The following is a 27,668-nucleotide window of genomic DNA, read 5'->3' as shown; positions in this document are numbered from 1 at the left end:
TCTTTCACAAAGGTTATAAATTTGAATTCATTTGTATATTCACATACTTTTAAGTAAAATAAAACATAGCACCTTCACAGTTCCACATGTTCCCAGAACTTCTGCTAAATTCAGTGCTATCAGTAAGTCTCACTAAGAAGCAGTTCATTGACCCTGTAGGGCAGGAGCAAAGTTATCGCTCAAGTTTTTTGTTAAACAAACACATCACTCAAGGTCAGTACAAAAATATTTATTGATAAAAACTGAACTTCAGTAACTTCTTGAAAGTTCCAGGAGCTTTTCTGTTGTCACTAAATTTAAGCCCTTGATTTTTCACATTAAGGAGGGAAAGAAAAGAAGCTCAGCATGTTAGTTGAAGCAGTTTCTTCCCCATCATGATCACATTATGGATCCCATGCATGAAAAATATGTGAGGAGCTGTCCAGTTAGAGTCTTTGGTTCTGAGAGAGGTACTCTACGGGCTGCTGCATTGAGGGCGATTTGCAATTTTCATCCAACACCTTTGCATTGAGTGGTCTTGCTGTGAAAAAGAAGATACCTTATTTTCAGTTTAAATAGGACCATTCAAGGATACAACAATTATGTGAACTGTTTTAAAAACCGAGATGCAAACTTCCTTATGCACTCTAAAGGGACAGTGAAGATACATTTTGTTACAAATCAGTATTCTGTATCATAAAAGTACTTCCTGTATCTTAATGCTTCCTTGCTTTTAAATAGACAAGGACAATCCCACCTCATGACAAAACGGAGGAAAGGTAAAATAACGTGGCCTCCATATTAAACTTGAATATTCGTTTGGAGAGTTATGTTTAGTTGCACACTTGATGTTTATTGTTTATTAACAAACTGGCATATAAAAATAAAAAATTCTCCTGATCAGTGCCTAAAATTATGATGGGATTCTTCAAATCTGAATACAGTTGTCCTTCAGTATCCATGGGGGATTGGTTCTAGGACCTCCAAGGATACCCAAATCCATGGATACTCAAGTCCCTCAGATGAAATGGCGTAGTATTTACATATATTTTAAATCATCTCTAGATTACTTATAATACCCAATACAGTGTAAATACTATGTAAATAGTTGCAAATACAACATAAGTTCTATGTAAATAGTTGCCGGCACATGGCAAATTCAAGTTTTGCTTTTGGAACTCTGGATTTTGTGGGTTTTTTTGCCCTGAATATTTTTGATCTGAGGTTGGTTGAATCCATGGATGTGGAACTCGCCAACCATATACAGACATAACCATCCTATCTGGAGGTTCAGTAAGTGTTCACTTCAACAGTATACTTTTGTATAAATACTCAGTTTTTTAGATACACATGTGTTATCTCTAAAGGCTTGGATTTTAAGAAAAGAACCCTTACCTTTGAGTGCTCGTAACTGATGTGTAATCTCTCAGTTGTACTATTTCCCTCTCTAGTAATCAAGATGCTTTTTTTTTGTTTAGTTTTGAGCCAATATTAGAGGCAAAACCCTCCACCTCCTATTGGGCACCCTCTCCTGTTCCCCTTTTCGCTTAAAGGAACTGATTTCAAGCCTCATTTCCAGAGCAGCGCTAGCTCTCCTTCCCCCACCTCTTCTCTTATGCTCCCTCATAGCAGAAGAGGTAGGGAAATAAAATTTTGAAGCACTTTCTCCTGCTATTAAATGAACTGAAGACAGGATGAGGCATCAACAGATAATAATTAACGAAATTTTACACAAAACGGGAAAAAAATAGGCTGAAAATAGTCACATTTAGTAAATACTTAAAGAACTACAACCATATCAAGCTTTCTCTGTTTTTTCCATACCTTTATATTAAAAACTTGAGATTTATTCTCGACTTCCAAGGTTTGTGCATCACTTTCTTTGCAGTAACTTTCTGCTCCAACCATATCCATAATATTGCTTCCACAATTCTGTGTATTATAGCCACTATCCATCTGACAGGAATGAGAAGGAGAGAGAGAAAAAAAACCACCACAGGTAACATTGCAAAGTGTAATTCACTTGACCACAAAATTTATTTTGAGGAACTTTTATGTTTAAATAAGTAAATTTATTTTAAAATATTTATATAAAATATATATATGTAAGATATGGCTTATGTAATTATATATAAAGACAATATTTTAAAACATTTAAATGAATCACTATATACTATCATTCACAACTGAATGATACAATTTAATATTGTATTAACAATACAATTTAATATTGATCATCCTGAATGAATTTTAAAAGTAATAAACAAAATTGCTTCTTCTTCAAAGTAGTTACTACAATTCCTTCTAATAAAACATATCTTGTAATTTTCTTTATTTTTTAAAAATTCTAGGCTATTTTATTTTATTTATTTTTTGGCTGCGCCACGCAGCATATGGGATCTTAGTTCCCTGACCAGGGATCCAACCCACCCCCTACAGTGGAAGCGCAGAGTCTTAACCACTGGACCACCAGGGAAGTCCCTGTAATTTTCTTGAAAGTCAGTGTACAAGCCACTAAGAACATACTTCCCTGTTACTTTGTGCTCACACCCAGTAGATGAAAATGAAGATTACGATCAACTTCTTCCAACTCATTTACCAAGCTTGTCTTAAATGGCTTACTTGCATCTCTAAATAAAATTTACCTAAATGGCAAGCTACCTTTAAGAGGATTCAAAACAATACACAGTTTTTAAAAGGTGGCTTACTTCCAACTCATTTACCAAGCTTGTCTTAAATGGCTTACTTGTATCTCTAAGTAAAATTTACCTAAATGGCAAGCTACCTTTAAGAGGATTCAAAACAATACACATTTTTTAAAAGGTGGCTTACATTATACTCATACCCATCGTTGAAATAAAAATCTTACCTTCATAATAATACCACGTATATAAATGGTTCTAGATGTTAGCTCAGCTTTTCATTTTAATTAAAATTACAGCACTCTACAACACACCGTTACAGCCCAAAAGAGCAAAAGAAAAAAGGGACTAGCAAACTTCAGTTTGGGTACAAATATGACAAATATTTATTTCATGAGGGCCTAAAAAAGCACCAGCCCTGTATGGCACTCCATGTAATATTCTTATTTTCTCCTTGCAGCACCCTATTAACTTCACAAATGAGGCTAAGGCTCAGAAAGCGTAACTTTCACAGTGTCGGAATGAGATGACGAAGAGCTGAGGCCCCACTGCCCCAGTCCACTCGCTGCACGCTCCACACTTACGTGCACAGTGACGAACACCAAACAACACAACCCACAACGCAGTCATCTTGCACTTACGCCCTTTTATGCAAATTATGATCAGCGAAGGAAAGACTACATTTGCCCCCAACACAAACATAAGAATAGCCTAGAAAGTGCATTCTATCATCATCTTAAGAAAAATGTTTCCAGTTTTCGGGAATGGATGCATATTTGTTTACTCCTGGGAGTGATGTTCCATTTGAACAAAACCCTTGTGGTGCAGGGAGTACAGTACACAGGGAGTCTGTCCTACTCTCTAGGAAGAGAAGGATCATGGGTGCCCCTAACATAACATGGTGGCTTACCACACTGGCTCCCATCCAGACCACTACTAATGTCAGTGCCTACTATGTGCCAACCAGACAACTCAGGTCATCTCGTTACCCGCCACAGGCGTCAAGGGAGACAACATGGTATTCCAAACTCTGGAAAGCCAATGTGACTGAAACGGAGAAGGAAGGGAAACAAAATGAGGCTGGAGAGTAAGGGGAAGACCAGACCATGCAACGCTTTGCCAGCCACTCTACAGATTTTTAAATTAATACCAAAAGCAAAACAAACAAAAAAGCTTACAAATTTAAGATTAAGATGCGGAAATAAAAACTCAATGGAAGGGTTATTGTATGAAGTTGAGCAAATTTCCCAAAAATTAGAACAAAAGGGAGTTAAAAAAAACTGTGAAAAGATTTTTTTAAATTGGAGAATCAAAAGGAGTTCCAAAGAATGGTGAAAACGATAGAGAAATCTAAGATATTATTCAAGAAAAGATCCAAGAGGGCTTCCCTGGTGGCGCAGTGGTTGAGAATCCAACTGCAAATGCAGGGGACACGGGTTTGAGCCCTGGGCTGAGAGGATCCCACATGCCGCGGAGCAACTAGGCCTGTGAGCCACAACTACTGAGCCTGCGCGTCTGGAGCCTGTGCTCCGCAGTAAGAGAGGCCGCGATAGTGAGAGGCCCGCGCACCACGATGAAGAGTGGCCCCCACTTGCCACAACTAGAGAAAGCCCTCGCACAGAAACGAAGACCCAACACGGCAAAAATAAATAAATTAATTAATAAACTCCTACCCCCAACATCTTCTTAAAAAAAAAAAAAGAAAAGATCCAAGAAGTGAAGGGCATGAGTTTACAGATCATAAGGGCCCTCTGAGTGCCCAGTACAACTGATGTAAAGGAACCCACACCAAAGAATCACTGAAATTTCAGGATCCTTTACTCCAGAAAGGGATAAAAAGAGACCATATGCAAAAGATTAAGTATTAAAATGGTTTCAGATCTCTCACCAGCAACACTGAAAACAGAATCAACGAAACAAAGTCTGAAGGAAAATTATTTCCAACTCAAATGTGAGAGAATAAAGAACATGTGATCAGACGTGCAGTATCTTGAAAAAGGTACTCTTCCTCAGAAAGCTACTGGAAAATGTGTTCCAGTCAAGTGAGAAGTAAACCAGGAAACAGAAGAACGGGGTACAGAACATGCGAGAGGTTAAGGGAATTCTCAGGATGATGAAGGGATATTCCAGGAATACAGCTGTGTACAATGCTTGGAGGCCAACCCGTCACAGTAAAGCAAGTCAAAAGGCCCTGGGAAAATGTGACTGTCTTCGAATGTTTGGAGCTACCCCTGTGGTAGGAAAGAATGTATAGAAAACATTTTTAAACTATAAAATGTCCTGCAAACAGTACACATTATTATGATGTGACCCAAAGGATAAAACTGAAACTGACTGGTAGATACCACAGACAGAACCATAGTTCAGCTCACTAGGGAAGAGGCTTGTAAATGGTGAGAGAAGTCCTCTAAGGTGGGCTGGGATACCCCTGCAGGTACTCAGGCAGAAAGAGATGGCAATTTATAATGAGACAGGCTTCCAAGGGGTGGTCGGACTGGATGATTAATGTGTATTTCCATTTAAGTATTCTATAATGCTTCTATAGATGCCCTGAAAAAAAGAGGCAGCAAGAAAAAAGGAGAGCAAAAAAGTTAACAATACCTTTAAGGCTAAGTTTGACTGGATGTGCTTCTTTACTTAGGAACCAAATTTAGAAGCTGGAATATGTAAAAGCGATTCTAGTGTATTTTTTTGAGCAACAATCCTAGAAGTCAGGATAGACAACATAGGCATAAAATATGAGCAAAAGATTATATGTAATTTGGGATCATTTGAAATCCCTCCATGAGTTTTACACTTTAGCATGTCAAAACTGACAGCACTAGACAAAAGACCTGTACGCAGAAAATTATAAGACACTGATGAAAGAAATTAAAGATGATACAAGTAGATGGAGAGATGTACCATGTTCTTGGATTGGAAGAATCAACATTGTGAAAATGACTCTACTACCCAAAGCAATCTACAGATTCAATGCAATCCCTATCAAACTACCACTGGCATTTTTCACAGAACTAGAACAAAAAATTTCACAATGTGTATGGAAACACAAAAGACCCCGAATAGTCAAAGCAATCTTGAGAACGAAAAATGGAGCTGGAGGAATCAGGCTCCCTGACTTCAGACTATACTACAAAGCTACAGTAATCAAGACAGCATGGTACTGGCACAAAAACAGAAAGATAGATCAATGGAACAGGATAGAAAGCCCAGAGATAAACCCACGCACATATGGTCACCTTATCTTTGATAAAGGAGGCAGGAATGTACAGTGGAGAAAGGACAGTCTCTTCAATAAGTGGTGCTGGGAAAACTGGACAGGGACATGTAAAAGTATGAGATTAGATCACTCCCTAACACCATACTCAAAAATAAACTCAAAATGGATTAAAGACCTAAATGTAAGGCCAGACACTATCAAACTCTTAGAGGAAAACATAGGCAGAACACTCTATGACATAAATCACAGCAAGATCCTTTTTGACCCACCTCCTAGAGAAATGGAAATAAAGACAAAAATAAACACATGGGACCTAATGAAACTTCAAAGCTTTTGCACAGCAAAGGAAACCATAAACAAGACCAAAAGACAACCCTCAGAATGGGAGAAAATATTTGCAAATGAAGCAACTGACAAAGGATTAATCTCCAAAATTTAGAAGCAGCTCATGCAGCTCAATAACAAAAAAACAAACAACCCAATCCAAAAATGGGCAGAAGACCTAAATAGACATTTCTCCACAGAAGATATACAGACTGCCAACAAACACATGAAAGGATGCTCAACATCTTTACTCATTAGAGAAATGCAAATCAAAACTACAATGAGATGGGCTTCCCTGGTGGCGCAGTGGTTGAGAGTCCGCCTGCCGATGCAGGGGACACGGGTTCGTGCCCCGGTCTGGGAAGATCCCACATGCCGCAGAGCGGCTAGGCCCGTGAGCCATGGCTGCTGAGCCTGCGCATCCGGAGCCTGTGCTCTGCAAGGGGAGAGGCCACAACAGTGAGAGGCCCGCCTACCGCAAAAAAAAAAAAAAAAAAAAAAAAAAAAAAAAAAAAAAACTACAATGAGATATCATCTCACACCAGTCAGAATGGCCATCATCAAAAAATCTAGAAACAATAAATGCTGGAGAGGGTGTGGAGAAAAGGGAACACTCTTGCACTGCTGGTGGGAATGTGAATTGGTACAGCCACTATGGAGAACAGTATGGAGGTTCCTTAAAAAACTACAAATAGAACTACCATATGACCCAGCAATCCCACTACTGGGCATATACCCTGAGAAAACCATAATTCAAAAAGAGTCATGTACCAAAATGTTCATAGCAGCCCTATTCACAATAGCCCGGAGCTGGAAACAACCTAAGTGTCCATCATCGGATGAATGGATAAAGAAGATGTGGCACATATATACAATGGAATATTACTCAGCCATAAAAAGAAACGAAACTGAGCTATTTGTAATGAGGTGGATGGACCTAGAGTCTGTCATACAGAGTGAAGTAAGTCAGAAAGAGAAAGACAAATACTGTATGCTGACACATATATATGGAATTTAAGAAAAAAAATGTCATGAAGAACATAGGGGTAAGACAGGAATAAAGACACAGACCTACTAGAGAATGGACTTGAGGATATGGGGAGGGGGAAGGGTAAGCTGTGACAAAGCGAAAGAGAGGCATGGACATATATACACTACCAAACCTAAGGTAGATAGATAGTGGGAAGCAGCCGCAGAGCACAGGGAGATCAGCTCGGTGCTTTGTGACCGCCTGGAGGGGTGGGATAGGGAGGGTGGGAGGGAGACGCAAAAGGGAGGGGATATGGGAACATATGTATATGTATAACTGATTAAATTTGTTATAAAGCAGAAAAAAAAAGAAAGCAACCTAATAAAAATAAGCAAAAGAAAAAAAAAACTGACAGCACTAAAGCATTATAGAGTTGTTGTGAGAATCAGATGAATTAGTATCTATAAAGAGGTTAGAAGAGTGTCTGGTACACTGGAAGACAGTGTAGTATTAACTATTACTATGGGTCAGTATAAACTTGGATTAAAGAACATGGAACCCAGACTGCCAGGATTTGAATCTTTTGACTCCACCACTTGCTAGCTATGCAGGCAATTGACCAAACCTCTCTGACCTTCGGTTTCCTCATCTGTAAAATGTGGATGACAGTATACCTAATTTCACAGGACGGTTGTGAAGATTAAACAAATTAACATGTGTGAAGTACCTGGAATAACGCCTGACATATTGTAAGAGCTACATAAGTGTTAGATATTGTTACTATGAAATGGCAGGTAGAATTGCCTTTCTAGTTTAAAGTTCTTTCAAAACTCTCAACTCAAAGAATATGACAGTTAGTGGAACAAATGTCTTTCTGAAAGTAAGCGCTGCTGTGACGTGTATTTGTCAAATGAATCATGCTTTCCTGTTGCCAGATATTGCAAAATTGGAAATGTATGATTACATGAAAAATGGTGGCTACAAATCACATTTGTTTAAAAGTCCAAAAGAAATATACATAAAAGTGCTCTAAACTGCTTTTCCTAACTTATATAAAGGAAAAACCAAAACTACTGTATTTTTAGAATACAAACACTACACCAGAAACTGAATTCTCTGGGGACTAGCTCCACAGGAAAGAGAGGTGAACCCTGAGAAGTTGCCGGATTCTAGCAGTTTGTAAAAACAGAGCAGCTTGATTTCTTTTCTGCTCTCTTATTTTCCTACTCCAAATAAATATCAGTGAATGTGAATATTAAATATATGCATCATCAGTCCAAGTTAAAAGAATTAACCCCCTTGATATCACTCAGTACGGATTAAAAATACATATGTAATGCTATAAGTCTCACATACAACTCATTTTCTCACTATAATCTTACAAAAGAAAGGATGAACAACACCAAGGGACCAAGAAAAGGACTCTAGAATATTCAAATACCTTACCTGAATGTTACTGCTTTCACAGGGAATGACACTGCTTTCTGCGAGAGGTGACATGCACATGTGAGAGTTTTCAATACTGAAGGCGAGCCCACTCACAAAGTCAGTCATGGGTAAACTCCTGTTATCAACGGGCTCCTTGATCCAAGTGGTCTCATCTGCTATCTCTATGGGATCGACCATATCCACAGTGTTATTCTCCTTCTCACTTTCCACATCCTGCAGCAGTGCCAATTCTTTCTCAGAAGCACTGGACTGGTTCTGGGCAATAGACATGGCGGTCACTACCAAGTGCGCACCATGTGGACAAGTGTCACCATCGAACTGTGGCAGGTGGACTCCAGCCGTGCCTGTGGCTAGGGAGGAGGCGTCTGTGGAAGGAACATCTGCCTTGTCTCCTTCATCTTCGCTGTGAGCCTCGAGAGTAAAAGGTACCCGAATCAGTGAGGGCCGATACTTAGCACCCCCTGTACACATCTCAAGTTTCATAGGAGACCAATTTTTAATTGGTGAGCAGCCATCTATATTAGGACTTCTGATACACGGATTGGTAATTCCATTAGAATTTGTTCCAGACGAAGCATCAGGAGAATGGAGAGTTAACTTCCTTTGCTCTAAAAGATTGGGAGTGGAAAAAAAAAGATTGGGAAGGAAAAATCACATCATGAAAACATAGACACGGGAAAGCCATTACTAAATGGTCATCATCATGTTTCATGCCAGAAAAACTGGATTTCTCTAACAGTAGTGTTGTTTCCTGAAGTGAAATTTTGGTGTTAAAAATAATAGCACAAATGAATGTGTATCCATAAATAGGGTGAGGCTCTTCAAAAATAATTCCTCTGGCACTTTCCCTTTTTCAGTTAAACAAAATATTTTATTCCCTGAGAATTATTTCCTCACAAGCACATTGCTACTATAACAATGCTGTTCACATCCAAGATAACAGAACAAACCAACTGATAGCTGCAAATTAACAGCTGTACCTGGTAAATGAAATATGTAATAATCTATTTCTGTTTACGTAAAATACTATAAGCAACATTAAAAGGCAAACAAAAAACTGCAAAATAATATTTGCAACAATAAAGAGCTTAACAATGGAAAACAAAATGATCAAAATGCCTTAAAAGTTAATAATTTTTATAGCTTTGTTAGCTTAAGAAAAACAAAAGTTTAAAAAAATGGGCAAAAGCATACAAACAATCCTCCCAATGGTAAATGAACATATGAAGTGTTTGGTCACACAAATAATAAAAAATATGGAAATTAAAGCAATGAGAGACCATTTGTTGAACAGACACACTGAAGTCTGAACTAATAATCCCCCCCAAAAAATGACCCCTAAACATTTGGAAAAAGTTCAACATTGTAATAACCAAAGACAAGAAAATTAAAGCAGTAAGAGACCTTTTTGTAATGTACCAAATTAACAAACATCAAAAAGAATGGTAAGACCAGTGTTGCTAGATGGGGAAAAAGATGACATTTCACACACCACTGATGAAAATTTCAATTGGTACAACTTCTTATGAAGAAAATTTGATAAAATTCAAGAGCCTTCAAAACAGTCATCCCCTTTCACCAAATAATTCCACTTCTGAGAATTTAACCTAAAGAAATAAATATGCACAATGCACTGTACATACAAGGAAAAATTAGAAATAATTTAAATGTTTATCAATGATTGAAAACAAAAGATACATCCGTGAAATGGAATATCATATAGTGATTCAAAATCATGGTTTCAAACAATAATAAATGACTTGAATGACCTACGAGAATACTCCTAATTGAATGCTTTGTGAAAAAAGCAGGATATAGAACTATGTGTGTGTGTGTGTGTTCATATATGTATGGAGATACTTACACACATACACATGTACATATATAAAAGGAAAACTAACAAAAATAGTTTTCAGTTTTCCAATTTTATTTACTATGAATAGGTTTTGTAAACCGTGAATAATTTTCAAGAAGTGCTATAATTTTTTTCAAGGAAAAACTGACATATTGCAAAGAAAAATATGTAAATTCCCACACACTACCTAAAACCTTTACTCAAACAAATATATCTTTACACAATAGCAATACGAATGTCTGATTACCAAAGTCCTACCTACACGCTGGAAGGCATACCGAAACCAACTTATCTCTACGACAGCCATCTTTCTTTGATTCTGCTTGTAAGATGTTTGGTATAAATACTGCTAATCAAATTACCTGTATCTGACATGAGAGCAGAACTTTGCTGAGAATTTCAGTCTTTGAAAGTAAATTGTTCCTTTTGTAAAAAAAAAAAAAAAAAATCCAAGTTTCTAAATTTTAAAAGGGTGACTGGTCACTTGGAGCTCTGTAGTTAGAACAAGCTAAAAAGAGACTCTTTAATTACAAATATTGACAATATAAAATTTTAATTGGGGGTTGTATTACAAGACATACCTGAGAGTGGTGCCTTTCCTATTTGAAATGCAATTGGTGAGAAAGTGGGTGAAGAAATAGGTGAAGGACTGGTTATGCTTCCCAAACTGTATTTTTTTGCACTACCCTGAATAGGGCTAGAAGAAAACTGACCCTGTGATAAAAATAAATAAATAAAATTACACGGTTCTCTTCCTTAGCTGTTACACCAAGTGCTATTTACCTTTATTTTTGAAACACATTCATAAACTAGGTTGTATAACTTTGGTTATTCACCAGAAAGCAAGATGCCACCTTTGTTTTGTGGCAAAAGGCAAGACACCAAAAGGCAGGCCCACAGACACAGGAAACAAACTTATGGTTACCAAAGGGGAAGGTGGGGAGGGATAAATTAGGAGTTTGAGATTAACATATACACACTACTATATATAAAATAGATAATCAACAAGGATCTACTGTATAGCACAGGGAACTCTACTCAGTATTTTGTAATAACCTATAAGGGATAAGAATCTGAAAAAAACATATATACGGATATATAACTGAATCGCTTTGTTGTACACTTGAAGCTAATACAACACTGTAAGTAAACTATAATAAGAAAAAAAGGTAAAACAACAACAACAAAAAAAACATGCTAAAAGGCAAGGCATCTTGTAACAAGGATAGTTAAGAAGACTATTCCAAAAATTCTGAAATAGAATATACTAGAGAAGATAAAATATAAATGCACCGTATTTACACAAACCAAGTAGCAGCTTATGAAAAATTTTAGGTTAGTCCACTAACACCAATCTAGTTGTGTTATACTGAAAATCTTCCGTAATTCAGTAAGTACCTTACCCTGAAATTCCTTGAGACTCATTTACCTCTAAATACAAAATTGGAGAGTCTGACCAAAAACATTCCTATATCTAAATGACAAAATATGAACTAGGCTAATCCGCATGAAATATAAAACCCAAAAGACAATCATTCCTCTTGACAGCAATAGGAGCATCTAGGTCCAAGATGCCTATAGCCAACCAACCAGTCACTTGGCCCACTTCTTACCGAACTCGGGGTCTGCACAGGGCTCCTACACTGCACAGGAGATAAATCTATTGAATAAAAAACCTCAAGTGATGCTTGAGCACCACTATGAGGACTTCTGGGAGAAGCTGGAGGTAAGGAGTCAGAGATACTTCCGTTGCCATCTAAAAATAGCTTTCTTCTGAGGGATGAAGAACTGAGGTTTCCAGGAGATTGATCTGCAAATTCATCAGCTCTAAAATAGTCACCTATATTTAATATTAACAGAATAAAAGGCAGAGCTAGTCATTTGGAAGAGCAATTATATTTCAGTTGTCTGATGTTTTAAAAACCAATCTCTATGTTTGAATTGTTTTCCAAAAAGAGGGCAAAGTTTAACTGCACAGGTGCTGCTTGAAATCTGAAACGATTCCTTCTTTTTTTTGTGCCTCATTATTAGTATAGGTAGTGCCAATAAGATGTGTTCATGAATAGTTTATGTCTACAGTTAAGTTCACTATGATAAAAAGGCTAATTCTTTAATGCCATATTAAAGAAAAATGAGTAATTTCAGGACGGCTTCCCCACTTCTTTAGAAAGAAGCATTGCCACAGATTCCCACTTACAAAAAGCCATTAAGACAAAACCTTTTATTTAAGTTATTAAAGGTTTAAACAAATACAGTACTTACCTAATACCTTTTCTAAATTAAAATCCACAGGAAGAGACAGCAATGTCTGGCAAGCAGCTGGAAGCAAGCAGATAAACACAAACATGGTTAAATCAATGCAAGTGTATCCCATGCAGTTTAGCATGTGCTTCCCCATCAACCACCTCCCCATGATGCTCCAGACAAACTGAATTATTTACTTTACGCATCCCATTCCATAACATGGCACCTTCCTGTTTCCCACACTTTCCAGCACTGATGTAAATCTGTTAATGGTAAAAGTTAACTTCTGGTTGTGCTGCTGGCACTTGTATCAAAAAAGAAGCCAGCCTGGGCTTCTCTGGTGGCGCAGTGGTTGAGAATCCGCCTGCCGATGCAGGGGACACGGGTTCGTGCCCCGGTCCGGGAAGACCACACATGCCGCGGAGCGGCTGGGCCCGTGAGCCGTGGCCGCTGAGCCTGCGCGTCCGGAGCCTGTGCTCCGCAACGGGAGAGGCCACAACAGTGAGAGGCCTGCGTACCGCAAAAAACAAAAAAAAAAGAAGCCGGCCTATATATATTTGGGGATAGATTTCCCAATATTAACAAATTTTCAAAAGAATGCCTTCCAAAACCAAAATTCGATTCACATGATTTGAACCACAAAATAACACACGATTGCCACTTCTCAAACATGGCTGCATATATCTATTCTAACTGTTTCTCAAGGTCAGCTCTCATATAGCTTATTCATAAAAAGTAAACAACTTCAATTCCAGAGTGAAGTGTTATCACATGTGCTGAAATTAACATCAAATGTTGCTTAATATGGAACATACTTCTTTTCCAATTTACATTCATACTCACCATTGCTTGTCTCAGAATGTATGGTCAGCTTTCTTCCAACTGGAGATTCATTATTGACGTTAATACCTGTAAAACATTTTAAGTGAAAAATCTTACATTTTCTGTTCTTCATTTACTTTAGGGTTACGTTTTCCAGAGTAAAAAAATGAAGTGTGGAAACTCTTACATTTAAGAAATAAATGTCTGCATATGTAAGTATATAACTTGGCATGTTTCTGCTAAGTTTGTTTGTTTTTTTATTGATTAATTGATTGATGGTCAACTTTGAGGAAGCATAAGGATAAGACTTAAGGATTACCACAGCAAGGCGGCACCAAGAGATACTTTTTAGGGAAAGCAGCGTTGCTCTCCATGACGTCAACCTTAAAAGGTTGGGGACACATGTTAGTCAACGTCAATGTCCTCAAACAGATCTTCTGTTGCTTGATGCTTTTCCAAAATGGAAATAGATAAATTGTCGGAATTAAAGCGCCAGGCCATCCTGAAAGAAACTGAAATTTGATCAATAAAACCATGTTCAGTTTTCTTTTCCCCCAAGAGAGGAGTCAAAAATATGGGTGCAAATAATTTTTTTAAAAATCTGAAGCTAATGACTAATATTAAGCTTCTTAACCTGAAAAAGCACCAGGTAGTAAATAAATGGGTGAAAAAATAAAATAAAAAAATAGAATTCTAGATTCAAATGCCTTCTCTGCTGTAGGCAGTGTGACCTTCTAGAAGGCAAATGCAACCAAGGCACTCTGCTGCGAAAACCCTGTAATGTCCTTGGTCTTTAGGCTGGAGTCCAAACACCTTAATGGTGTAAATAAAGCCCTTCCAAAACCTTGTCTCTGTCTCTAGCACAGCTGTTCTCCAACCGAACATTATCTGAATACTGTAAAAAACAAACAGGTTCTCTCTCTCACCTCTAGGTATTTCTAATATTCTTTCCTCTCTGACTTTTCTGCCCCATTCCCCGAGTCCGGATAACTCAAGTCTCAGCTTAAACTGTGTCTTCCATCTAGACAGGATTATTCTCACACCACTTTTCAACTGTATTGCAAGTGTTTTCTTGGTTGTTTCCTCTAAAAGGGCTTCATAGATGACTTTAAGACCACAATTAAATGAGGAAAAATGGATGGATCTGATTACACCAAAATAAGAATTTCTAGGCAACCAAAGACATCAAAACAAAAGTAGCACATATGTGACAGGAGATGACATGTGAAATGTTTAGAACTAAGATAACTACAAATGTAACTACAAGGTATCTTAGAAATTAAAAGGAAAAAGAAAGAGACAACAATTCCAACAGGAAGGAATTAGAAATAGGCATTTTACAAGAGAGGAAATAAAAAGGCTGTTAATATATGAGAAATGAAAATTAAAACCATCATTTAGAATGTCAAACAACCCACGAGAAAGGCAAAAATGTGAAAGCCATGTACCCGCAGGGATGTGGGGATATGGGAACCCTAGGCACTGCGGGTGGCTGTGCAGACTGTACAGTCGTTCTGGCGAGCAGTCTGGCACCGCACAGTCAAATCAGAAAACACGTAGCCTATAACTCAGAAATCCTCAGCCTATGTATAGCTCCCAGAGAAATTCTCGTTCAAGTCCATAAATAAAAACGCAATGGGTAGGTAGTACAGTCATTGAAGCACCTTGCTGCATAAATACTGGTGACAGTAAAAATTGACAGCATAAGCTAATGTGTACAAACAAAATCATTTTTCCCCCTGACTCACCATTGTCTTTGTTATTCTTTGGGTAAATAACACTGAGCACTTACCATGTGCTAGGTACATGATCTTCGAAGTATTATCTCATTTCATCATTTCATAGGGAAGGAGAGTGAGGCACAGGAAAGCTAAGTCGTTCACACAGCTACTAAGCTATAATGGGCACGACTCAAACCCAGACGGCATTACTCTAGAGTGAGGGTCAGCAAATGATAGCTCACGAGACAAATCGGGCTGGTTGCCTATTTTTGTAAATAAAGTTTTACTGGAACACACCCACACTCGTTCATTATGTATCATCAGGGATACACTTTCGCGGTAAAGCAGTAGAGTAGACTGGTTGCAACAGAAACTGTATGGTCTGCAAAGCCTAAAATATTTAATATTTGGCCCTTTACAGATAGAGGTTGCCAATCTCTACTTTGAGGTAGTGTTTTCCAGAACTTTTTCTGTGATGATGGAAATGTTCCATTATCTGTGCAGGACAATACGGTCACCACTGCGTGTGGCTACTGAGCACCTGAAATGTGAATGTATGACCAGGAAACTCAAATTTCAATTTTAATTTATTTAAATGTAAATAGCCACATGTGGCTAGTGGCTACCATAGGTCAAGAACTGTAAAGGGTCTGACAGGTTAGCGTGTCAACGTTGCATAGATGCTGGCTGAAGAAAGGAGGCTTCGGGTCACAGACAAAGGGACTTCATTATTCTCAGCACAGCAGGCAACATGAGCTTCATGTGCACGTCAGCTCCCTCTGCCCCCTCAGTCCCAAGGAAGGGACATGAAAGAGGCCAGGTGGATACAGCACACACAGAGGGTCTGTGCCCCAGCTGAGGAACCCTAAGCACGGGAAATCCCATTCTGTTTTTTTTTTTTTTTCCTGCGGTGCGCGGGCCTCTCACTGTTGTGGTCTCTCCCGTTGCGGAGCACAGGCTCCAGATGCGCAGGCTCAGTGGCCATGGCTCACAGGCCCAGCCGCTCCACGGCATGTGGGATCTTCCCGGACTGGGGCACGAACCCGTGTCCCCTGCATCAGCAGGCGGACTCTCAACCACTGCGCCACCAGGGAAGCCCTCCCATTCTTTATAAGCTGCAAGCAAACCTGCTCCAGAGGGAGACGTTACCATTATTGTACTAGACAGCCAAACAAACCTACCCTCTGCTCCAGAGGGATACTCCGTCTCTGTTTTCCAAGGATGTACACAATACAAACAGCCTTGAAAAAACAGTCTGGATCAAAACCTGTCCGTGCCGCTCTTCATGAGATGTATAGAAATGCGAGACCCACAGAGAACTGAACTATCTCCCAACACCATCGTAGATGGCACAGGCCTGCACACCCCCTCCCACCCCTGCCAATTAACCACTGCCCTCTGTCATCATGGGCTTGATGAGCATACCAGAGAGCCTATATGTAGTATTTTTAGCATCTTCCTGATCTGCCTCACTTTAACTAAAACAGGATACTTCGAATATAAAATGATGTTATAAAAAAGATCACATAACAAGGCTGATTCACCTGTTCAAAAATCCAACATTAAAAAATTGGGGGGAAGAAACCTACCATCTATGAATAAGTCACCCTGGATACAGAATTTTAGAGCTGGGAGGGATGTTATCACACAACCATCTAGTTTAACCCCTTGATTTTACAAGTGAAAAACTGAGGCCTAAAGAGATTGAAAAAGTTGATCAAGGTCACCCCTTCTGGTTTATAATGCAGAAGGTCTACAACCCAGGTCTCCATCCACTAGTGCATGCCACCTTTAGTTTGCAACGATTCAGAATCTGAACTGAGAAATGCTTCCTTTTAAATCCAGGTTCTGCCACCTTATCATATCTGTAACCTGGGACAAGCGCTCTAACCTTTCTAAAACTAGATTTTCTCACTTATAAAATGAGACCAATAATAGCACCTACTTCATATGAGCTGTTGTAAGGAATACTGAAAGCACTTAACACTGTCTGGACACATGAAAAGTGCTCAATCCATTTTTTCTATATTGTGTTTGTTTTGGTTTTGTTTTTTTTTGCGGTACACAGGCCTCTCACTGTTGTGGCCTCTCCCGTTGCGGAGCACAGGCTCTGGACGCACAGGCTCAGCGGCCATGGCTGCACCACCACGGAAGCCCTCTATATTGTGTTTTTGATAAAGAATGGAACAAATATCCCCTGTTATACTGAGAGCATAATTAATGTATGCTATACAGAAGAGCGGGCAATTCCACTGAAATGAGGGATGCATATAAACAAGTAATACTTGAACATTGCTCACAACTCAAAGGGCAGTGAGAGCAAACATAAGATAACCATTTACTACAGGTAGAAAAATATTTGAAAGATTACTGGCTTGCCCTTCAACTTCCTTTTTAATTTTGCAGATAGTCAGCTGTATTACACTGTCCCAGAGGTCCTATACATGCCCATCCTTCCTCTACTATTATAAGAAACCAGGAAATTAGCAAAAAGCAAAGCAATTTAAGGATTTCATTAAAAAAAATTAACCTTCAAAATCACTGCAAAAATTAACAGTTCAGCTCTATATTCAATACCAACTATTTCTGCATCTACAGATCCTTTATAACCATCATTATAACTGATATTCACAATGATTATGAAGAAAAAGTTAAATTCAAAATAGAATGGCCAAGAAAAAAAAGAATTTAGTAAATTTTAGTCAAGTTTTGAATCCTAGCCCTTAAATAGTTAAATCCTCCGGTATCCAGAAATTTAATTTAGAGCAAGCTTCCTACCAAAGCAGATAAACTGACACTCACTATATGTTGTTTTACATTCACTGCTTTTTATTTTCATGATTTTTTTTTTTTTTTTTTTTTTTTTTGCGGTACGCGGGCCTCTCACTGTTGTGGCCTTTCCCGTTGCGGAGTACAGGCTCCAGACGCTCAGGCTCCGGACATGCAGGCTCAGTGGCCATGGCTCACGGGCCTAGCCACTCCGTGGCATGTGGGATCTTCCCGGACCGGAGCACGAACCCGCGTCCCCTGCATCGGCAGGCGGACTCCCAACCACTGCGCCACCTGGGAAGCCCTATTTTCATGATTTTTATTCAAACAATGTTTAACACACTCACATTTACTGGAATCACACTCTGAAAGCTGCTTCCCTTCATGATCAGTCCAAGGAGAGGGTACGATGACATCCTTTGTGAAAAACTAGGAAAATTAAAGTCATAAAATTAGGCATAGGAAGCATGAAAAGGCAGCTGTGTTAAATAACCATCAAACACGTTACATACTGACTTTATAGTTATATTTTAAAATTTCATACTTAAAAGCACAAATGAGCAAAGGTAAAATGGAAGAAGTTTAAAGTGTATATATAAAGAAAAATGTTAATACTTCAAATCAACCACTTAAATTTGCAAATTAAGCTAAGGTTATTAATCATAAAGAAAATATTTTTCATTTCTCCCCCAATTTTTTTGGAGATGAGGGGGTGGCTGACAAAAGGGAGGATGAAGAGGGAAGGAATAAATGGAGATAAATGTATACGTGTTAGCCGGTATCAATAGTGTGCTGGAGCTGGCTTGTCCTGACTCTCAAGATCTAATTATTAAAATTTCAGTGGGGAGGGTGGGAGGGAGGGAGATGCATGAGGGAAGGGATGTGGGAACAGATGTATATGTATGACTGATTCACTTTGTTATAAAGCAGAAACTAATAAAAAAAATATATAAAAAAAAATTTTCAGGAATTCTGTGTGTCAGTTATCAAACAAAGTCAATATTAAAATTATGTAAACTTAAACTATATTAAAAATAAAGGTAATAAAAACTCAAAATCATCATCTGCTAATTATTTTACTACATTTACCAACATCTATGCTCTTGAGGTTAATTATGTCTTTTGTATCTGTGTGGTAGAATGCCTACATATAATGGTGTTCTGCTACATTTCTTTCCCCATTCAGCGAAGTCACATCACTAACTTGAAATTGGCCATGGCTGGAGTATTCACACTATGGACAGCAGCAATCACTAAAACTCATACTCCTCCCACAGTCAGAGGGCCTGTTGTTAATTTACCAGCACACCACTGTCCAGTACACTCAAATGGAGATACAGCATTTGGATAAATGTGTTTCCTCTTTCATTCTGGATATAAAATTAATCAAGCCTAATACAGTAAGTAATACACTATTTTCTCCTCCCCTCTCTATGTTTTGGAGGTAACTCAGAACATTTTCTTCATATTTTGCTATACCTATGACAAGGAACTAACTTCTTTGACTAAACTACGTATGAAAACATGAAGAAAAGATGTTGAAAAAAGGAGGGGGGAGGGGGAATAGAGATGATACAGACAAGTCCCAGAAAAAAAGGAATATAAAAGACCCACAAACTCATGAAGCAAAGTATAAGTTCACTGAGAATGAAAGAGATACAAATCCAAATAACAAGATGAAATTTTTAAAGTAATAAGAGTAGCACAAATTAAGAAGTTTGATAATAGCCAATATTGCAGATATGAGAAAACAGGCAGTATCGTAACGTTGCCAGGAGAATAAATTGGTACAACCTTTTGGGAAGACAATATGGCAAAATCTACCAAAAGCTGAAAACACAAACCCTCTGACTTAGCAAGTTCACAAAGATATATGTACAAGGGTGTTCACTGCAGCATTATTTGTGATAGAAAAAACACTGAACACAACCTACACATCTGTCAATAGGGGCTGGATTAGGTTATGATATATTCATACAATGGAATACTATGTATGCTATTTACTAATAACTGGTACGTGCTGATAATCAAAAAAATATTCTAAGAAATTATTAAGCAAAAAAGTAAGAGGCAAAACAGTATAAAAATGATGATCCTACTTATGTGCAAATATTTAAAGGGCATGTGCTATTATCACACATGTGATCACATGAACCTGAAAGTATACTCAAGAAATTTTACAGTAATTACTTTTAAGGAGTGAGACAGGGAACAAAAGGCTCTTCATTTTCATTTTGTATTTTTTCTTTGCAGTTTGTTTTTGTTTTTATTATGTGCATGTATCTATTGTATTTCACATGTATACGTATGAATTTAATTTGTTGCTGATACATTAACTTCTGCTACATTGGCCCTAATCTTCACTCCAAATTCATTTTCTTAACTTTTCTCCTGAATTTCCCTTTAAAATTAAGTCGAGAATTCGAAAGAGAAAGCATACTTCCCAAAATGTTGGGAAATGGGAAGGAGTCTGAGAATATTCAACTGGGGAGGAATCAAGTGACTGGATTAGAATTAAAATTTTGAAGTTATTAGATAGATTAAGAAGTAGATAACGTTTCTCAGGAGTAAAGCATATGAAACGATTTCCTAAGAAATAGGCTACATCTGAAATATGGGGCCCAGCACATCACTGGATCTCTGAACATGCCATAGCTGAAGTCTTTTGGGGTGCAGAAGATCCAAGTGCAGCTAAGGAATAGAGGTGGGCAGAGGGGGCTAGTGAGGGAAAAAGGAAAAACAAAAAATGCTGCCATGACATGAAGACTTTTGAGCAAATATCTAGATAGACAACCTTTACACTCTAAGAGTTCAGCAAACAAAGAAAGCAAAAAGTGAAAAACCAAGCTCATTAGTTTTATTAAAAAGAAAAAAACCTACCTTTGGGATATACTTTTTCTATTTAGCAGTATATTATATTTCATGAAATATATTCTATGTCTTAAAAATTCGAAGAACAAGAACAAAAGATAAAACCGTTACTGAGGCCAATCTAGACTTTCAAGGCTTGAAAATATTCAACTTGCTCTATGTAAACTCCAACTTGAAACAATGGTTTGTGCTCATCCAAGGCACAGGGAAGACCAACTGTGCTAGGCCGTGAGAATGAAAAGATGAACAAGCACAATGCTGGCCAAATAAGAATTCAGCCTGGGGGAGAAAAGCACTCAACCAGTCATTACAATGAGAGGCGCTGGAACAGCTCAAAAACACTGGTCTTAGGGGAGCTCTGAGAGGGACTGGGGACGGGTAGGCTGGTGTGGGAGCTGGGACAGGAAAGGATCTGAAGGAAGTCTTCCTCTCTTAGAGGTGCTGTGCACGCAGAATCGATGCTTAACTAGCTTCATGATCAGTAACAGTTTTAAGTTACCTCTTCAATGGCTTTTTGTCTTTTGTCTTCCACATCTTTATCTATTCTATACAGAGATAAAGAAGAAAAATAACCATGCCATTACTTCAGCAGATTGAACATTTAAAATAATAACCTTTCAAAGAAATCGTTTCTTTCCCCATTGGAAACTGGCAAATGTTAAGCTCGTTTTAAAAGAAAAATTGGGACCTTATCCATTTCGTAAATGACAGTATTTAGATATTCATTCAGCCTTGTGCTGTTTGTTAGGCCTACCTCCCCCCTTTCCATTCACAATTGGAATGGAATAATATTTTCTTTTAAAAGGCTGACATTGATACAATTTTTAAATTACTATTAACAATGTAGAGAAAGTAATTTGAATAAACTTTGCCCTTTAATCACCACAAATTAAGAAGTATGTCACTCCAAAGAAATCTAAAAATTGTCCAAATTCTTTTTCTTCAATTATAGCAAGTTTATCATAGTCGTAACTTTAGAATCAACTCTTACTCTGAAATAAAAGGAAAAAAACCTCATCCTTACAGTTCTAAATAAACAGGCAAAATTATTAATTCTGAAATGAAATATCAACAATATAAAATTTGAAATATAAAATATAAAACTTTGTCCAAACAAATTCTTTTTTCCCCACTTTGATACATTATGCAATTATAGCACCCCAAATTTATCAGCTGTAAGATTTAATATAAATTGTCGGGTCTGAAGCACAAGGCATGTACTTGCCAAGGACTCAGCAGTTAGCCTTGTAGGACCACTTCTTTTTTTTTTTTTTTTTTTTTTGGCCAAGCCGCCGTGCAGTTTGTGGGATCTTAGTTCCCTGACCGGGGATTGAACCTGGGCCCTCAGCAGTGAAAGCAGAGTACTAACCACTGGACCACCAGGGAATTCCCAGGGCCCACTTCTTTAATCTGTTCCCAGAAAGAATACTTGCTTACCATCAATAAGTTGGTAAGATACTTTTTTCTCTCCAAATTTTTTCATGTATAACTTGCAGCTTAACAAAGCTTATAATAATGTACGTGTATTAGAAATTAAAATCAAGTGGATCTCTCAAATAAGGGAATTGTGAGAAAATAGACTACAATGAAAATCCACGTATCTCAGCTTGAACAGCCATTTTGAGATTACTAACTCAGTTCTCTTCATCTTATTGTGGACATAAACAGGTCAAAATGACAGGGCGTAACAATAACAGCGTACAGTATTAGTAAGCTCTGATCTAGCAATACCTCATTCAGAAACCTTCTGCTGCTTCATCAGAGGACTTTAACAACCTGAAATATTCAAGTGATGGCTAGAAGCAGTGAAAATCAGTTTGGCCAAATACTGGAGAGCCTGATCATGGAAGGTTCTAAGGAGTCACATAGGGCAGGGTATCCTGAGCAGCATGATGCATGCAGGGTCCAGTATTACAGGTATGCCCTGAATGGACCCTTGGTGGCCAAGGCAGGGAGGAGCTTTCAGGACTGTTCACCTCCTGTATGGACAGACTCATTTGTTTACACCAGGATGATTTGCAGTTCTCATTTTTATGTGTAGCATGGCATGAAAAAGGCGGAAAGCACTGAAATAGGGAACTTGGGTTAGAGAGGAAGAGACACTGGAAGCCTTTGCTTATTTCTAAGAAGGAATCAACATGTTTTAAGAGTACACTCACTATCCTCGGTAGAAGCCATAACCATTCATTGAATGACATGAGGAAGTTAAATTAAATCAGGGTCTTTCCCCCGCTTCTACATTACATGTCTATCTACTGAAATACACCAAGATTCTTTTCACAAACCTGCTCAAACAATACAGGATTTACTAGTAAGTAAAGAAATGCTGTGTCACAACTTTGTTGACTGCAGGGCGGGAAGAACCTCCTGTACTGCTTCAGTGCCTCACAGCGTTCAACGCATCTCTCTTGACTGTCCATGGATCAATATACTGAAGAGAGGAGGCGAAGTACAGCACATAGTTTGCGTGAAACAAAAAAATTCGTCTCATTCGTGACACATCTGCTTTCAGATATTCTTTTCACCTTCTCTCTCAAAGGTATTATCTAGTGTTAAGTGAAAATCTTTCATGCTCCATCCCCATTCTAGTCCCTTGCTACAGCACTTTGGATGTGCATTAATGAATTATGAGGGGATGGTCATCAAGCTACCAAGCCAAAAGAGGAAGGGGGTAGAAAAGCCAGATGAATATTTGCAAGAGCATCTCAATATGTGTACATCTTTGTGTGATTAAATTCTAGTTACAGGGAAAAGAATTATTCATTATCTTAGACCAATAACACATGTACCTTAGTACCAAAAATTAAAAGCTGATCATATCAGGATTTGATTGTTTCAAATATAAAAAAAAGTCAAACTATAAAACTGACATCAACAAAAGAGTCCCTCAAACTATGACTGACTACTGCTATCTGCAATTTGTAATTACAGATGACTGCAGTTGGTAATCAAAAAGTATGCGTGTTCCCCCAAAGAAGTGTATGGTCTCACTACATTAGGCATCATTAAGTAACTGGAGTCTAAGACACACTAGTACTTGGAAATCCATACAACACATTAACAAAAGCATTAGTTAGGGCTGCTGTGACTACTAGGCTGATAATGTAAATCAGATCCCCAAGTGTCAAAGCTGGACGATGTCTAGAAAAGTTCTCTCTGTTGATAATGGATACTCTTCCATTCAATGTGTCTTAACTCGGTAAAGGGACTTTCAGCTTCCCTAAATGTAGGTGGTAATAAAACAGCATTTTACTCTATCCCCTACCACCAAAAAGGAAAACAGAACAAAAATTCAATGGCAGAAGTCACAATCATGTACAAAGATACAGATTTCAAAATGCCCTGCCTTCTACCAAGTGCTGGGGAAGCAAAGGTGTCCCATAAGTAGCAGAGGGAGGAAATTGTCTCTAAAAGAAAAGGACTCCTACCCAGATCTGGAACTGTTAGCAAGGGGGTCTTGCTGGATGTAGTTCTTTGAGCTCACTCTTTATTTAGATAAGATAAATCTGTATCATAATTTTTCCTCCCTGATTTCTTTACAAATAAAAATATTCAACCTTGGAATTTCCTATCTCTCTTCAGTTGAAAGTACGTTATTACCCTTAGGTGCCAAAAAGGAAAACTTACCGAGAACGACTTAAGTATAAAGCTTGACGATGAATGTCTTCTGGGTCTATTTCTACAGGATTTATTACGGCTAGCTGATCAATAGACCATCTAAATTCCCCTGGAGTCTTAACAAAAGAAAGCGATCTTATGAGTAAAAGTATACTAAAATAGTTCATCAAAACGCTAATTTCAAATGTCAGCTTCAAAAATTAATGTGGTTATAATACAAAAATATCTTACAGCTCATATTTTAAAATTTGACTTTACTACTAAATTAAATGGCAAATGGTAACCAAATCACACTAAGTCAACTGACTTGACTGTATCTCTTTAAAATATCCAAGTCTTTCCTCTGGGTGATTGTTTAAGTTACATAATAATAGAAAAATCACAGAGTATTAAAGGTATAGAAACTGCACAATTAACACTCATCAGTGATGCAACATGACCAAGTAAAACTAAAAATCTCTTAGAGTTATCAAGTCTTTATTTTCACCAAGAATGAACTGAAATTAAACAGAAATTAAACAAAGTCCTAACTACAGAAGTGCCTGCAAAAGCTCATAAAATAGGTGATCCTCAAAATAATTATGAGTGGTAACCAGTGCTGCTTTTCTATATTCAATTACCCAATAAACCAAAAAACTTATCCAAATCCTAATCTGTAAATTCAGAATATATTTTTGAAATATCAGGCCTAAAAACCCAAGATGTCATGCATTCTTGCTTTGAGGATTAAGTTGCATCATTCTGTTAGTTTTATTAAGACTAAAATTTAATACTATTCAATTTAAAATCATGAAGTCAGATAATGACTCAATATAAAGTGTATCATTGTAAAACTTTCCTCTAGTGCATAACTAGCTTCATGCTGATATGAATGTGTAGCTAGCATCAACAGCCACCCAGTTTACAGTTTCCTAGATAATTTACTAAGTTAAAAGATCAGACTTCAAAAGAACTTCTCCACTGTAGCCAATAACAGTAAAAATAAGCTAAAGAGATGAAGCCTTCCCTAATCTCCTAAAGAGCAACGTTCCCTTCCATATCATCCTTGTGTTATAGCACATAACATATTCTCTTGAAGTTGCCAATTTAGTTGTGTCTATCCCGTTAGAGGTTGACTTCTTTTTAAACAATCTGCAAGCTAAGAATGAATGGGTGACAAAAATCCAAAAGAATATTAGTAATTTACGACATGTGAAAATTAAATGAAATTCAAATTTCACTGTCCATAAATAAAGCTTTATTGGAACACAGTCACATTTATTGTTTACATACTACCAACGGCCGCTTCTACAATACAAGTTAGAGGTGACTAGTTGTAACAGCAACCAGATGAGTTGCAAAGCCTGAAATATTTACTATCTGGCCCCTGACAGAAAAAGTTTGCTGACCCCTGGATGAGAGTATAAGCTCTTTGAGAATTTGTGTTTTATGACCCTGATTTGTTCAAGGTGTAACCTCTATAGCTAAGAACTGTACCTGACAAATAGCACTCAAATAATGTTTGTTGAAGACGGGAGAATAATTAGATGACATAGTTGGATTAGTCCAACTATGGATTAGTACACATATCATCAACCATAGTAACTAGTAGCACCCACAGCTGTAGGAAGCTAACATGCTATCTATTGAATAAAATAAAAAGAAATGCTAACTAAAAAAAAAAAAAAAACAATCTGGCTAAGTTATTTTTAGCCCAACCACTACATTATAATGAACATTACAATTAAAAAGAACATTCCAGATATGTATGTTCCATGATAAATTTCCCACTTATCTTGTAAAGAAAGATAATTACATTTAAAGTTGTTCGGAAACACTAGTCAAGAATAACTTACTGGTAATTTTGTCGATTTAAAAACAGAAGGACTGGAGACAGTTTGTTCGTGGAGATTAGAATAATCACCAGGACTTTCAAAAGGATTTAAAACAGGAATTCTTCCTGGAGTTTCAGGTGTTATTTGCATTTTTGATTCTTTGACATCTCCCATAGCACAGAGAGAAAACTAAAAAGAAATCAGAAGTATGTATAATAAAAGTACAAAGTTCCACAGACATTCATTTTGACAACTAAAATGTATTCAACAAACATACAGTTCACAAAAAGAATTAACTCAAAACCTAAGGCTCCTGGGCTTTTTTTTTTATAAGTTTACACAAATGTGATCCTCTAAATAACTTTGAAAGCTAGAGAGATAAAGTATTAGTGATATAATTTTGCAGGAGAATTAACAAGTTCAGAGAAGTTAAGTTGCTTGTAAGTAGCAGTCAACCAAAGGTGAATGAGTTCAGGTCCGCCTTCGAGACAACTAAATGTTCCAATAGGCACAAAACCTTTTTCCACTAAAGAATTTATACCTACAGTTTTTTATTCATTATCTCAAGTCTCTATACACTTTGAACATAATTCGGATAGCCCAGCAATTCCTTAGCAAACTGCAGTTACTAAACAATTATGAATAGCGAGCAAACAAGAGACCAGGAAGTCTCTGGTCTCTCTGTGCACGGGTGCCTTTCTTGCACATTAGCCCCCGTCAGAAAAGAATGACTAATTAGGGCTAGGTAATTAACCGCTTTGGATTGCCTCTTTTCAAACACCCTTAGGGAAAGGCTAAGACCCCCCAGGATAGAAGGCGAGGCTGCATTATTTCCCGTCAAGGGGAGCTACAACTAGAGAAAAAGAACCCACTCCTTGGAAGGCTGACGTTGCAGCTGGCCTCCTCAGGTGAAGAACAGAAGAGGACACTCACGCCGGTGTCATCCCCAACCCTACTCGATCACTCTTTCTTGGCGCCCCCTCTTCCGCACCTACTCCCGGGCAGCTTCCACTCATCCCGAGGCGAGCGTGCAGGCCGGTCCGGAGCCGGGCTACGTGAGCTCTCCAATTCGAGACAGGAGGAAAGGCCAGGAACTACAAAGAACATACCTAGTGGTGTGTACAAATAGGAAGCCCCCCAAAGCGACTCCAGGGCGCTTCCGAGGTGCCAGTCCAGCTCCCACGACAGGCACAGACTCTTTAACTCCCCGCTTCCGCGCTTAAGCCAACCAGAGCACGGGCCTTGGGCGCGACTGGCCAATCGCGTCTCACCGCTGTCCGCGAACCAGCCAATCGCACCGAGGCCGCGTAGTAAATTCGAATGACAACTCCTCGCCTCGCATTCCTCCCGGAGTAACCAGGCTCCAAATT

The 27,668-nt window shown here is 38.1% G+C and overlaps 1 protein-coding gene across 1 annotated transcript; it reads right to left on the bottom strand.

The window, feature by feature from the left end:
- Nucleotides 1-200: 200 nt before the first annotated feature.
- On the bottom strand, nt 201-27,506 carry BORA (BORA aurora kinase A activator). Its single transcript, XM_081215145.1, has 12 exons — nt 27,408-27,506; nt 26,320-26,487; nt 24,494-24,600; nt 21,366-21,411; nt 18,343-18,424; nt 13,527-13,592; nt 12,702-12,758; nt 12,053-12,279; nt 11,021-11,153; nt 8,582-9,192; nt 1,804-1,935; nt 201-520 (listed from the first exon to the last, which is right to left on the bottom strand). Exons 2-12 carry the CDS (start codon nt 26,470-26,472, stop codon nt 455-457), a joined length of 1,680 nt encoding a protein of 559 aa, XP_081071271.1. The 5' UTR covers nt 26,473-26,487; nt 27,408-27,506; the 3' UTR covers nt 201-454.
- Nucleotides 27,507-27,668: the final 162 nt, after the last annotated feature.

This window comes from Mesoplodon bidens (assembly GCF_964165515.1).
Source record: "Mesoplodon bidens genome assembly, chromosome: 17".
NCBI classification, from domain to species: Eukaryota; Metazoa; Chordata; class Mammalia; order Artiodactyla; family Ziphiidae; genus Mesoplodon; species Mesoplodon bidens.
This window is presented reverse-complemented; position numbering and strand designations above follow the sequence as displayed.